This window comes from Acipenser ruthenus, chromosome 28 (assembly GCF_902713425.1).
Source record: "Acipenser ruthenus chromosome 28, fAciRut3.2 maternal haplotype, whole genome shotgun sequence".
NCBI lineage: Eukaryota > Metazoa > Chordata > Actinopteri > Acipenseriformes > Acipenseridae > Acipenser > Acipenser ruthenus.
In genome coordinates, this window is record NC_081216.1 from 14745635 (window position 1) to 14760515 (window position 14881).

General features: G+C 39.6%; 1 protein-coding gene across 3 annotated transcripts in view; it reads right to left on the reverse strand.

Annotated features, from left to right (window-relative positions):
* Window positions 1-2383: 2383 nt before the first annotated feature.
* LOC117435123 (USP6 N-terminal-like protein) overlaps window positions 2384-14881 on the reverse strand; it is a 96330-nt gene continuing 83832 nt past the window's right edge. For all 3 annotated transcript variants that reach the window (XM_034058076.3, XM_059002980.1, XM_059002979.1), the window contains 3 exons: window positions 13841-13940; window positions 11871-12023; window positions 2384-11521 (listed from right to left, as the gene is read on the reverse strand). In XM_034058076.3, coding sequence (XP_033913967.2) covers window positions 9906-11521; window positions 11871-12023; window positions 13841-13940 — 1869 coding nt within the window. In that variant the 3' untranslated portion in view covers window positions 2384-9905. The remainder of the gene's footprint in view (window positions 11522-11870; window positions 12024-13840; window positions 13941-14881) is intronic.

Consider the following 14881-nt stretch of genomic DNA (forward strand, 5'->3'; position numbering starts at 1 on the left):
GAAAAGTAGTCACTGTGCTGTTTGGTATCATTGTGTGCACCACACTGAACATGGACCAGAGAAAGCAAAGGAGAGAGTTGTCTGAGGAGATCAGAAAGAAAATAATAGACAAGCATGGTAAAGGTAAAGGCTACAAGACCATCTCCAAGCAGCTTGATGTTCCTGTGACAACAGTTGCAAATATTATTAAGAAGTTGAAGGTCCATGGAACTGTAGCCAACCTCCCTGGGCGCGGCCGCAAGAGGAAAATCGACCCCAGATTGAACAGAAGGATAGTGCGAATGGTAGAAAAAGAACCAAGGATAACTGCCAAAGAGATACAAGCTGAACTCCAAGGTGAAGGTACGTCAGTTTCTGATCGCACCATCCGTCGCTTTTTGAGTGAAAGTGGGCTCCATGGACGAAGACCCAGGAGGACTCCACTTTTGACAGAAAAACATAAAAAAGCCACACTGGAATTTGCTAAAATGCATATTGACAAGCCACAATCCTTCTGGGAGAATGTCCTTTGGACAGATGAGTCAAAACTGGAGCTTTTTGGCAAGTCACATCAGCTCTATGTTCACAGACGAAAAAATGAAGCTTTCAAAGAAAAGAACACCATACCTACAGTGAAACATGGAGGAGGCTCGGTTATGTTTTGGGGCTGCTTTGCTGCGCCTGGCACAGGGTGCCTTGAATCTGTGCAGGGCACAATGAAATCTCAAGACTATCAAGGCATTCTGGAGCGAAACGTACTGCCCAGTGTCAGAAAGCTCTGTCTCAGTCGCAGGTCATGGGTCCTCCAACAGGATAATCACCCAAAACACACAGCTAAAAGCACCCAAGAATGGATAAGAACAAAACATTGGACTATTCTGAAGTGGCCTTCTATGAGTCCTGATCTGAATCCTATAGAACATCTATGGAAAGAGCTGAAACTTGCTGTCTGGAGAAGGCACCCATCAGACCTGAGACAGCTGGAGCAGTTTGCTCAGGAAGAGTGGGCCAAACTACCTGTTAACAGGTTCAGAAGTCTCATTGAGAGCTACAGAAAACGTTTGATCGTAGTGATTGCCTCTAAAGGTTGTGCAACAAAATATTAGGTTAGCGGTCCCATCATTTTTGTCCATGCCATTTTCATTTGTTTTCTTATTTACAATATTATGTTGAATAAAAAATCAAAAGCAAAGTCTGATTTCTATAAAATATGGAATAAACAATGGTGGATGCCAATTACTTTTGTCAGTTTCAAGTTATTTCAGAGAAAATTGTGCATTCTTCGTTTTTTGTGGAGGGGTACCAACAAATTTGAGCACGTCTGTATACATTTAAAAATAAAAACTATAGGAATACAAAACAAGCTTGGGGTTTCTCAGTATTTATTAAGTAAAGCAGATTCATTCATTCAAAACCAAAACACCATTTGCTCCAGTGCAAAGTTTGCACCACTTGAAATAAAACAAAGAATTAGCATACTAATACAAAATATAATCAAACAAGCCATATTGTCCCCAAAAGGAATAAACATCTACTGTTTAATGACGGTATCTTTCGAATCCCGTTCCAGCCGACATTTGCAAAATCTGCACATTATTTTGTCTTCGTCAGCTGCATACATCCCCTCTTTGCAGTGTTGTTTAACTGACTCACTCCAAATTATACATCTGCGCAAGTGCTAGTCAGAGCCTCTGTTTCCTTTCAGACCGTGTCTATGGTAACAGATGAGCCTTGACAACTGCAATTGCAAGTACAGTGCACTCTGTTTATATGAATCGCATCCGTCCTGGATGATTTGATTCTTATAAGAGGCGAATTCTTAAAAACAGACAGATATAATTACTGTGGTTGACAATGAAAGCTTTGTTCCCTGCAGTGTAATGGGTTGACCACTAGATGTCATGAGTTTCTGGATGTATGCACAGGGACCACACAAAGTATTGTTTAGTTAGTTCTCCAACTGAATGCTAGGTTTATTTTGTTTGTTTGTTTTATTAGCGGCTGTTTTTCAGAAAAATAAAACCAACACCGTTTTTTAACTGTAAATCAAGACTCCAGCCTGATCATTTACACAGCCCTCGGCCACATCACATTACAATTAGCAAAAGCGCCTCAGCGGGTCAGCAGTTTAAATACAATATACAAATGTCAATGGTGCCCAATCACTGAGGACAATACATCAAAATAATCAAGTTGGGTAAGCAACTTGTTATATGATCACGATTATGTTTACTCAAGGCTGCAGAATCCTATTTCATTACAGTATACTTGAGAAGCTATCATCTTGTGAGGATGCCTAGTTTAACTGCCGTGCGGTGTTACGTGCAATGGTTTTTGAATTAAAATGACATTACAGTACAGTATTTTACTGTCAGGACTACCACTGCATTTAAGCATCTGTGGCTTGCTTTTTTTCTGTTGCGATGCAAATCTCACAGTTTTTCACTAAGTGGAGATGCAAAGCTCTGCAATCCCCCCCCCCTCCTCCTCACGCACTGCAATCCCACTCCCTCTACATGCATATCACACAATAACACTGCTGTACTCAGTATGTTATCAATGAATGTATGTATTTAAAGTATTCACTTTATTGAAACAAATTTTCACCAACAGAGAACACAAAATACATACCTTACAAACAAAGCAGTGTTTCCTGCATCACTGCACGATCCACGCTGCGTACGTGCCTAATCACGCAAGATGTGATCAAATTTTAATTAAAAAACAGCTTTATTGGCTGTACATATCATTGCACTTGATCAAGTACCATATTACACATAGTCAGTTTGCCCTGAAATGATTATTTTAAACGGATTGCTTGATTCATACAAGCAGATTATTTTACATTGGTTAGTATAGGCATAATTTTGTCCCACTGGTTTTGATCACTATATGTGGTTCATTCTTATATCAGTGATTCTTATAAACACTAAGTACACTGTATTTATGTAAAGTATTTTTGGTATAAACCTCCCAATTTAAAAATGTCATTCTATCTTTGCTTTATAATGATTTTTCTTTTTATATTTGCATATCATTTTATTTAGTTTTATTTCGCATTTGCAAAAAACAAGGGGCTCTAAAAATAGTCAAGCGCACATGTTTTCTCCAAACCAGTTCCCCCTGAATAAACGGAAACAGCACAGTGCAGTACATTTTACCATTCAAAACTGGTTTCATTCCATTAAAAACAATAGCAAGCCGTTTATTTGTCAAGGTGGTTATTATAATAAAGTTATTTGATATGGCCATAGTTTCATTCTGCACTAATCTTATTTCATCCAGAATAGCATTTCGCATTGAAACATCGTCACACATTAACGAATGTCCTATTGGTCAGTGTTGCAAATAAATCACATAGTTATTAATATTTATCTAGATATACAAGACACAAAATATTGCCAGGAGGAAATCAGAGCCATGGCTAGCTACCCTATACCCACATTTAAAGCACATCGGGAGAGTAAGTGAACTGTACTGATGTGCTTTACAGTACTTTATCTGTGCTTTATCTTGATTTCCAGCCGTCAGCAGCCCAGTGTATAGGCAACTTACCTCAGATCCCTGAGGTACAAGGAACAAATCCAGCTCTCAGAATTCTTTTTAAAAGTATTACAATTTAGTTGTGACTGACAGCCTTTCTTTACAAACTGCATTTGTGTTGAATTGAGAATCATAAATCTTGTCATTGACCAATTTTGCTTCAAGGCATCTATTATATAGATAACACACCAGAAGCCCCTGCATTGGCAGATATCTTGCATATAAAGTGACACAAAATTGACATTTCACATGAACAAGGCATGTCCAGAATCTGTTCCTGCTTCTTGCTTGATTCATTTGGGAAAATATAATTCCTTATAGATTGCTGATCATGTTTTTATAACTCTTTTAATCTATAACAATAATTAATATAAATTGAACTGTTGGGTGCTATTTTAGGAGCAAGTTGGTTGCTACTATATTCATCTGCTTAAAATACAACATAAATTTATTATGACACTACAGTAAGTGATACTGAAACATAAACTTAATATGTACTCATTTGTGCATTGCCTCATTCTGCTGAATGGGTAATCTATGCACCTGACAACTGCCATGAAAACAACATGTTTATATTTTTGATATTTCCAAGCAATTATTTTCATTAGCAGTGAATGGCAGGTTTTCTACTGCAATCAAGTGCATTTAAATTTCATTTCTCATTCCCTGTTTTTTTTTTCTCAGCAGTTACTTCAGTAGCACATTGCTCTGGCTGCCGTGTCTGGGAAGATGTACACTTCCTAATTAAGGTCCCAGTACTTCTGTGCTTTCTGCTTTAATTGTTCTTGAAACGGTCATTTTGAGAAACAAACTCAGTTTTCCCTGCAACAGCTGACTCTGCTTTAGTACAAAACTCAGTTTAGGAATCTAGATACTTTGCATGGAGAAGCCATCAGGTACATTTTAGGAATGCGCTGGCATTGGTTAGATAATTAATATTTATCTAACTTAATCAAAACCAATAATGTATTTTATTTATTGCATTTATAAAGCGCTTTTTATACAAAACCATTGCAAAGCACTGTACAGTACATTGCAAAGGCATTAATATTTACACAACACAATATATTTGTATGAAGGCCCCCAGGCATGTCACACACACAACTGCTACATATTAAATAGCATATTTAAATAACAGTATATACCAAAAGATATGTTAAAAAACAGCAATTTAAAAGTGATATTAAAACCCACCAAGATAAGAAAGCCGTTTTATAAAAGTATTTTTTCAGTCTTGACTTAAAAACTGTAACAGTCCCAGCTTCCCTGACGAAAGGGAGGGAGGGCTTTTCATAATTTAGGAGCTCTACAAGAAAAAGCCCTTCCTCCCATGTTAATTTTGTTGACCCTTGGAATAACCAGTAGCCCACATCCTGTGATCTAAGATTGCGATTTGGATGATATGGGGTCAGTAACTCCTGCAAACTAGGTGCTAATCCATTTAGGGCTTTATTTTAATTGTTTTATTTCTGTAAACTAGCTTTTTTACAATTGAAAAAAAACACATTGTGTATCTATTTTCATTTGTTTTGTTTTTTTAATCAAATTCTGTATTAGACTTTTTAATTTAATGCTTAAATTGTTAATTTCTGTGTGTGTGTGAAGCGCTTTGGGATCCGTGTGATGAAAGGTGCTATAGACATGTGAATTGTTGTTGTTGCTGATACAGTTATTGTTTTTCCATCATGGGAACGTCTTGAATTGCTGTGCCTGCGTTTTGGCTCATCTAATTGCTGTGCAATTAAATCATCGTCAAACTCCTGACGGTAAACAATGTAACCAAATCTATTATATCTGGGATAGATGTGTCTGCTAAAGAAGATGCAACAAATGAAAAAAAGACAACATTGGTATATTGGAATTCACAAAGAAACTTTTTTTCAGCTTGGTACAGTTCACTTTTTTTTTTGTAATTCTTGACCTTTTTTCCGCATTTCAGCCCATCATTATGATTATTTAGTTTTCGGGGCATTTTATTAGTGTGCAACACACCATTAAGTGCATTTATATTCATTTTTCTTGTTCTAAATTTATTGAATGCAACTGATTTTAAAGGTACATTTTTACAAAACTGTACTCACACACGTTTGGTCACCACCCTCCTGTTGCATGAAACTGGGATTACGGTACTTCATGTTCTGCAGGTTTCACAGCACTTTTGGACTTAGACATTTGTATCTAATCAGATTGTTACCGTCCTTCTCACACTTTTCTTTGATAAATGTGATACTTACAGACCGACTGCCCTCTGAAAGGTTTTAAAGGGAGAGGCAGCACTGTTTGGGTTACAGGTGCCAATGGGGACTAACACCAAAAAGACAGTTGCCAAAAAAATAGTTTAGTTGCAGTCTGGAGCCCTGGAAGTTTGCAAACTGCCTAAAAAAGTACTTCCCTGCAGGGTAGTTATTGATTGTCTTGCCCCCCATAGTGTATGATAGTGCCCCCTGGAGACCACTATATCAACCCCAGGGGACAACAGTTTCCCACAAAACATGAAATATCCAGTCGTTATATTTTATTAAACCTTGAAAGTCTGTTTTGTTTGCATTCGGTAGCGCATAATTCTCAAAGGCAGTTGGCAGGGCAACTTATCAAACCCCATGAAGTTCACACCAAATGTTTTAAAAATTAAAAAAATTGTAATTTAAAAAATGTGACAGAAGGGGATTGTCAGGATGTGAGGGGTGTGATGTGGGTGGTGACGTCAGAACCAGGAAGGATAACACAGGTAGGAATGCGGGGGAAAACCTCATGGCTGTGCAGCGTATTTATTAAGTAAATACCAAATTAACAAAATAAAGACTTTCAGAATAAATACAAATAAACAGACACAAGGGCCAAAACAAAGCAAATACAAACACACAAGTACCTTTTTCACACAGACACCAGTAGCATTCGTGCTCTCTCCTATACTCCCCAAATCACTCCCCCCTGCAGCCAAAGCTACCGGGGTTCTTATAGTGGTGACCGAGGGATTAACCAGCTACTAATTATCTAGTCAACCCCTCGGTCATATTCTGCACAGGTTTACTAAAGATGTGTGACTGTCAGCTAATTCAATCGCTGACTTCCACAAGGAATTTAAAACAAAACAAATAGCGGACGGCATTTCCGCCCGTCCTACATTTAAACAAAAGGGCTTTTGTTGTCATATTCTAAATACATAAATAATAATCATAATAATCATACAAAATAATACATATTATGCACAGGGGCGGGGAGTTCCCCGTCACAGGGATATTATAGGTAGTTACGATAGACGTTACCCCACTGAAGAGCTGACTGCTCTGACCGATCATAGAGTGGATATCAGCTGGTATCGTACAGCACCCATATATGAAAATGAAAGCCTATGCAAACGTCCAGGAACTAGTAATGAATGCCACAAATATGGTATTATTCATACACCAACTTCCTCTATAACATAAAAAACACAAGAATAAGGTAAGTCGGGTACACAAAAGTAACACAGATGAAGGCACAATCTATGTGATTCTATTTACAAACCCATTCAAAAGTACTTGAGAAACTAGAAATATTCATACTTTTAAAATACAAAATATCTACAATACTCCTACAAAACATTATTTATTGCTGTACATATATCAAAAGAATTAGCATTTTATACTGCAAAAATCTTTTAAAGCCAAATGAAATTCTACATTTTTTTCTGCATCAAAATATACAGTATGATAAACAAAAAAACAAACAAATTAAAGCTTTGTGGTGCATAATTATTGACAGAGCTTTACAAATCGGTTCTAAACTCTTGCTATCCCTCCCTAAAACTGTAAAACCCCATGTGAACAGGAGAGAATGAACTGGAGCTGCAAATCTACCTTCCGACCAGGAAGGGCGCTAAGTAAGGTTGGTGGTATGCATTCACAGGGACGGGCCGCCTCAATGGTAGTACGGAACCTAAAATCGGACATCTTGGTGAAAGGCCGTGCTAAACAAGTCCCCAAACAACTCTATTGTGATCAGGTTGTGCATTGCAATTGGATAGAGCGTCGCGCCGTGCTGATCATGGGGAGGAGTTTGGCAGTACAAAGGGGATGCAGCTACGTGAGTACAGATCCTTACACTGACAAGTAGACAAGCTGGAGCGCTGTGTTTGTTATTGTTTTTGTATTTTGTGCAGGCGGACACCACCGGAGCTGAAGCTATGAAGCCAGCGCTACCACCCCACCTGAACCTGATACAGAACCACAGAGCAACTGCACTACCACCCCACCTGAACCTGATACAGAACCACAGAGCACCTGCACTACCACCCCACCTGAACCTGATACAGAACCACAGAGCAACTGCACTACCACCCCACCTGAACCTGATACAGAACCACAGAGCACCTGCACTACCACCCCACCTGAACCTGATACAGAACCACAGAGCAACTGCACTACCACCCCACCTGAACCTGATACAGAACCACAGAGCACCTGCACTACCACCCCACCTGAATCAGATACAGAACCACAGAGCACCTGCACTACCACCCCACCTGAATCAGATACAGAACCACAGAGCACCTGCGCTACCACCCCACCTGAACCTGATCCAGAACCACAGAGCACCTGCACTACCACCCCACCTGAACCTGATACAGAACCACAGAGCACCTGCACTACCACCCCACCTAAACCTGATACAGAACCACAGAGCACCTGCACCACCACCCCACCTGAATCAGATACAGAACCACAGAGCACCTGCACTGCCACCCCACCTGAACCTGATACAGAACCACAGAGCACCTGCACTACCACCCCACCTGAACCTGATACAGAACCACAGAGCACCTGCACTACCACCCCACCTGAACCTGATACAGAACCACAGAGCACCTGCACTACCACCCCACCTGAACCTGATACAGAACCACAGAGCACCTGCACTGCCACCCCACCTGAACCTGATACAGAACCACAGAGCACCTGCACTACCACCCCACCTGAACCTGATACAGAACCATAGAAACCATGGTAAGTATTAATAAATACTTTGGGGGTGGATTCTAGTACCTTTATTAGGGACACATAGATCTGTTAATATGCAGATTACCAATAGCCATTACAGGGATTTTCAGATCATCCAAATTCAGAATATTTGATCTATTATCTGTTTCATACCCAACTATGTGTGTCTTCTATCTTTCTTCATTGCTTAGATCATTAATGACCATTCTATCAAAGTAAAATATTCAACCACTTCTAAAAGCTGAATTTTTAAATGGTGTGCAACTGTAATATATGTCCCCTCTAACTAAGTTAGAAAATGAAAAAATGTGTAAACAAATATCCCAGTTTCAGAGGAGACAGGGATTACAGCTATACAGCCCTTGTGGTCCTTTTTCAACCCTTCTCACTTGAGAGCTTTTTGAAGTGGTTGAAGGACATTTTGTTGAAATAGTTCATTAGGCTGGTAAATAATAATCTAAGCAGCCACAGGAATAGTGAATGATATAGAAAAGACATAATGAGCATGACATCCACCATTAGGAAATTGCAGATTACAGATTTTAAGCACAGAAGTTGCTAAAAAGCCAATGCTGTACTGTTTATTTAAAACACGTAAAAAATAAAACATTTCTGTTTTAATATATGGCTTTTTGTCGCTCTTTGAATAACTGTCTGTGCACAATTCAATAAATAAATACATTTAAGTTGGTCATTAGTCCTTCATATATTCAGTCGTATTTCTGTTTTTTAAGAAGCGGAACTGATCAAAAAGTCATGGTGAAATATGTTAAAAAAATAATGGTGTGAATCTAAAAAATAGAAACTTTAAAAAGCATACTTTTCAAAGTAGTAAATAAAAGGTTAGGAAAACTTGCAAGACATTTACACATTTCTAAAAGTTAAAGCATTAGTAATTGCACAGTATGTTTACATCTAATGAAGGAAGAAGCTTGTGTAACAGCTGCTCATTTTGGAAAACGCAGAAGGTTGGTCAGAAATTGGCACTTAATATGTTACTGTTATACATAACTGTGATTTGGTATTTATTAAGTACACACTGGACCCCGGATCATTAAATGATCATTAAAAAGACCAATCAGAGAGTCACTCCATTGGTTTGTAGTGTCTACCTGACACTTAACTCAAACCAGAGAACTCTCATGCTCAGTATGGGAGCTGTTATTTACTAAGTCACAGTGATCTAATGTTGTGATCTAATGTTCGGTTGAAGATCATTTGAGACCAGTTTTTGTTCGGTTTTATTCCACAGCTGATGAATGACCCTGGATACGTGACATACATATCAAAGCAAAATAATTTGCAGATAGTTACATCAGAGTAGACAGTTCCAGTAAAAAAAAAAGTTTTATTCACAAAGTGTTCGGCAAACTTAAAGTCTGCCCAAAGCCATCAAGCTGTAATTTAAAATGTTACTGATTTAGAAAGCTGGGGATTTGAGGAGTGTGCCCGATAGCATTCTGTATCTGAATGGGCAGTGGGGACTGATTTAGCTTTTACTGCAGGGGGCAGCGAGGTTAGGATGGGAGAAGGCTTCCTTCTCACTAACACAGTAGAAATGTCTCTTGGACAGTGTGTAGGTTCCCCTTCTTCAACTATGAAGAGCTTAGCTGCTTCATTACAGCTTTCTATCAGCTCGTCCTGGATGGGCAAGGCTACTTGCTTTTGGTTCAAGTGGTTGCGCCCCCGGGCGTAGGCCATATGGATCGGGGGGGTGGATCTGACTATTTGAAATGGACTCAGTGCCTCCTCTTGAACAGACGATTGGTTGGTAACAGTCCTGCTGTACTCTTGCCCCGTGTAGCCTATATCTTGATTGGGGTCATAAATCTGGAGGAATGGGGGTTGTCTGGAAGAAGCTGCAGATGTTTGCTTTGGTGGGTAAAAGGGTAAAGGTGGTGGTGGCGGTGGAGGAAACAATGCAAAGTCCTCTTTCTCCAACAGTGCCGGCATGTTTGAACTGTCATCAGGAGGTTTGGGAAGGTTGGATACTTCTGAGCTTTGTACTGCAATTTCACTTTGAGATCCAGTACCAGTCAGTTCAAGAAGTTTGACCAAGTACTGATCCTCAAATTCCCCTTCTGACAAATTATCATAATGGGATGTATTTGAGGGCCGTCTTTCTCCCAAGTGTTCTGGTACCCCAAGAGTAACCATATTGTCTTCTGGTATAGGCGGGGGAAAGGAGAGGTCCTCCTTAATTAGGAGGGGAACTGGATCTGAGGGCAGTGGTAGGTCTTCTGAGAAAGAAATATCATCTTGAGGTAGGAGAGCAGTGCAACAGTCATCACAAAGATACGATTCTGGTGGGGGTGGAGGCAAGTCAAAGTCTTCTGGCTGTTGTACGAATAATTCCTCATTCTCTACTACCTGAGCAGTACAGCATGTACTATCAGTCTCAACAGGTACATACGGTGGGGGCCAGTCGTTTAGCTCTTGCTGTTGCTCTGTGTGAATGGCAACTTGGCTCTCGTCTGCTTTAGTTTTTATCTCCAGGGCAGGAAAGCATCCCTCTGCTGTATGGAAACCTCCTTCCATAGCAGGACCTGCAAGGTTTTCTAACAAGGGGGTTCCCTCCTCCTTTTCTGAAATAATATCTTTGTTAAAATTTGAGACCCCAGGCCCAGTAGAAGCTATATTCTCTCTTGCTGAAAAAGTGCTAGGGTTTTCCAAAATCAGAGGCCGGCTTGTTTCTGAGGCATTGACTTGACTTCCAGCAAGAGTGAAGGGCTGCTCTCCTGGCAAGGAGTCATTGTGCAGTTTGTGAGCATGAACCAGAACGGGCTCTGGAGAAGGAATGGGCAGGTTTTCACCATTAACTGTATTAGAATTGTTCTCATTGAGTGACAGAGGGCTGTTATCTGACAGTATCCTTTCCTGATCTCCCTCAATTTTGAGTTTGACAGACTCTGGCCTGGCGATTTTATTCTTCCCGTTGGCAGCATGGTGTGGTTTCATGGGTATAAGGGTGACTGGTATCTCCTGGCCAAGTGGTTTTTTGGGAAATTCATCAGGTTTTGCTGTTTAAAAAATGAAAATATATTCATTAAACCCATTCACAACAGAAATGGGACAAATAATCATAACCTGATACTGTGCAGGGGCTTGTCTGGACAAGTTCTGAAAGACGTTCTTTTCAGTGCACATATATAACAACTGCTGGACAGAAGACGTTGAAGTTGTGATGTATTGGCTCATTACCCACCTCCATTGTCACTGGGTACAGAACCATTTTTAAGAAATTTAAGAAACTATTTTTAGCTCTTTGGAAATCTTTGGAAAATATGCATAATTTCAAAATAAACATGATTTCTTTAATAGACGTATGAATTTCATGTATTTAAAAAAAAGAGGGCACATTTTTAATACCTGGAGGTGGAAGATCAAGCTTCATTTTCCGCAGTTCAGTCATGGATGCTTGGAGCTGCTCTATGACAATGTCATCATTCAAATTAAAAGATCTGACAATATTCTCTTGAAGAAACTCACGCAGCTCTTCTAAGGACATCTTCAACAGGGTCTCTGAAACACAAGATTTTAAAAATGAACACCCACATCTATGCAGTCTTGTGGATCTAAACTCCAAATACTGTTTTCAATTAAAATTATTTGTATTTTCTGCAGCTTTAGTTTAAAAGAGTTACATTTAGAAATATTAAAATATATTTTATTTAAATGACAAAGATTGGACTACAAGTCTTTTTTATTGTCTTCAAATGAAAAAGTCTTCTTGTCCAAACATTTGTCATTCAAGTTTCTTTTAGCATTTCTTAGCTGAGCACTCTTGAGTCTTTAATACTTATGGATTAAGTTAAACACAGTGTTGGTTATCTACCATTCTTTACTTTTGCTGCTCTTTTGTAATCCCAATACTATAATCTATTCCACTGCCCCTTTGCTCCAGCGCCATGTGCCACTGTCAGTACTGTGTGATGCACTGTCGTTACGGTTATGTCAGTACTGTGTGATGCACTGTCGTTACGGTTATGTCAGTACTGTGTGATGCACTGTCGTTACGGTTATGTCAGTACTGTGTGCTGCACTGTCGTTACGGTTATGTCAGTACTGTGTGCTGCGCTGTCGTTACGGTTATGTCAGTACTGTGTGATGCGCTGTCGTTACGGTTATGTCAGTACTGTGTGATGCGCTGTCGTTACGGTTATGTCAGTACTGTGTGATGCGCTGTCGTTACGGTTATGTCAGTACTGTGTGATGCGCTGTCGTTACGGTTATGTCAGTACTGTGTGATGCGCTGTCGTTACGGTTATGTCAGTACTGTGTGATGTACTGTCGTTATGGTTATGTCAGTACTGTGTGATGCGCTGTCGTTATGGTTATGTCAGTACTGTGTGCTGCGCTGTCGTTATGGTTATGTCAGTACTGTGTGCTGCGCTGTCGTTACGGTTATGTCAGTACTGTGTGCTGCGCTGTCGTTACGGTTATGTCAGTACTGTGTGCTGCGCTGTCGTTACGGTTATGTCAGTACTGAGCGATGCGCTGTCGTTACGGTTATGTCAGTACTGTGCGATGCGCTGTCGTTATGGTTATGTCAGTACTGTGTGATGCACTGTCGGTTATGTCAGTACTGTGTGATGCACTGTCGTTACGGTTATGTCAGTACTGTGTGACGCGCTGTCGTTACGGTTATGTCAGTACTGTGCGATGCGCTGTCGTTATGGTTATGTCAGTACTGTGTGATACACTGTCGGTTATGTCAGTACTGTGACATGGACTCCATAAGACTGCATTTCAAACATGAACACTCTCTTCCATTCAGTTTTGGGCCTCTCTCAGGAATTCCTTTGAAGGACTTGAAAAAAGGAAATGACCGCAACCACTTTTTGAACTGGTTATTAATATCTTAAAGCACTCCTCACACCTGGCGCATGACAAGTAACCATAGATATCAATGGAAACAGTCACATCGGTTGTGGAATGAGGTTAAGATGTTAGCAAGCAAATGTATGTACATTTCACAAGGAAATAGTGATGGACGAGGTGTCGCATTTGCTGTGACTCATCTAGAGAGGGAAATTCGCTCACCATGCATCCAGTGTGAGGAAGGCTTTATATTCATTTAAACTAGCTAAGTTTATGAAACCCAACAATTTTAAATTTTTACCTGTGGATCAATGAATACCTTCCTCAATAGTTGCTTTTCTGGGACAAACTATGCTCTTAGGATTAAAAGTTATTGATCGATGAAGACATCTTTGGGCAAAAAAACTCTCAGGGTAACATGAACTGTTTTAGGAAATCTTTGTATGCGCATTTGTATTCTGTACAGTTAGCCAGTTTTATAACACAACTATGACTCAAAAAAAAAAAGAAGTCCTTACTCTTGTGGAGTTTAAGTATGGTGTAAGCCATTGCAGTCAGGATCCGTTCACCTTCCAAAATATAGATATCCCATAGACGAAGAGTCAACGTAAATGGGGTCTGTCCAGGAAGAAAGAGTCATTAATACACATACATACATACATACACATTATATATAATATATATAGATAATGTAGGGCAGAACTAGAGGAGGACATCTAAAGTTCTAGTCATTGTTCTAGTAATCTTATAGCTCGTGTCTATGCACCACTCAACCCGAGATGAAAACCCTGCTGCCCCTGATACTGCGTTTCCATGTTAATTTAGCCAATTTGCAATGGCTTCCAATTCGAGCTGCCCCCGATTTTTTTCGGACTCTTTTCCCAAAGCAGGATGGGTGGAAGTACGTCACAATACTGACCAATCAAGTGACGAGTGGGCGTAAACATATCCGGTATTGTTTTTTTTTTTTTAGTAACAAAAAGCTCCAAACAATTGTTAGGATTATTGGAAACAAAGCAACATAGTGTCCATCCTTTCGGTTTTTAACAAATGAATGCGACCCGCAACATCCATCGAAAACTCGCAGTCTTTTCACTCAGCTCAGGTAGACTATCAACAGGGGTTCAGGAGGAATGCAGGAGAACTCGGATCAGATCGGATTGGTGGGCAATCCGTGCTCATGGAAAAGAGGTATGTGGTGAGAATTCAATGAACCCCCAAATATGTGTAGCTTTTCCAAGAGACAGCTTTCATGTTCAGTGTCTTCCTTTTCTTTGACAGAGACAGAGTTTTATTTCTTTGAGAGCGTGTTATCCCATGCTGCAAGCATTGTTATAACATTGCAAATGGGCAGGACATGGTCAAGATTATCAAATCACAGAACAGTTCTCATTAGCATATTTCTCATTATCATTTAAATGATTGGCTGTTTTGAATGTAAGCAAGATTACACTGTAAATTCACTCCAGTCATAAATCTTACAAAAGACAGTCATAAATCTTACAAAATGCATTTAGTTAAATACTCTTGTGAAATAACTTTTCCTAATTATTAATTTT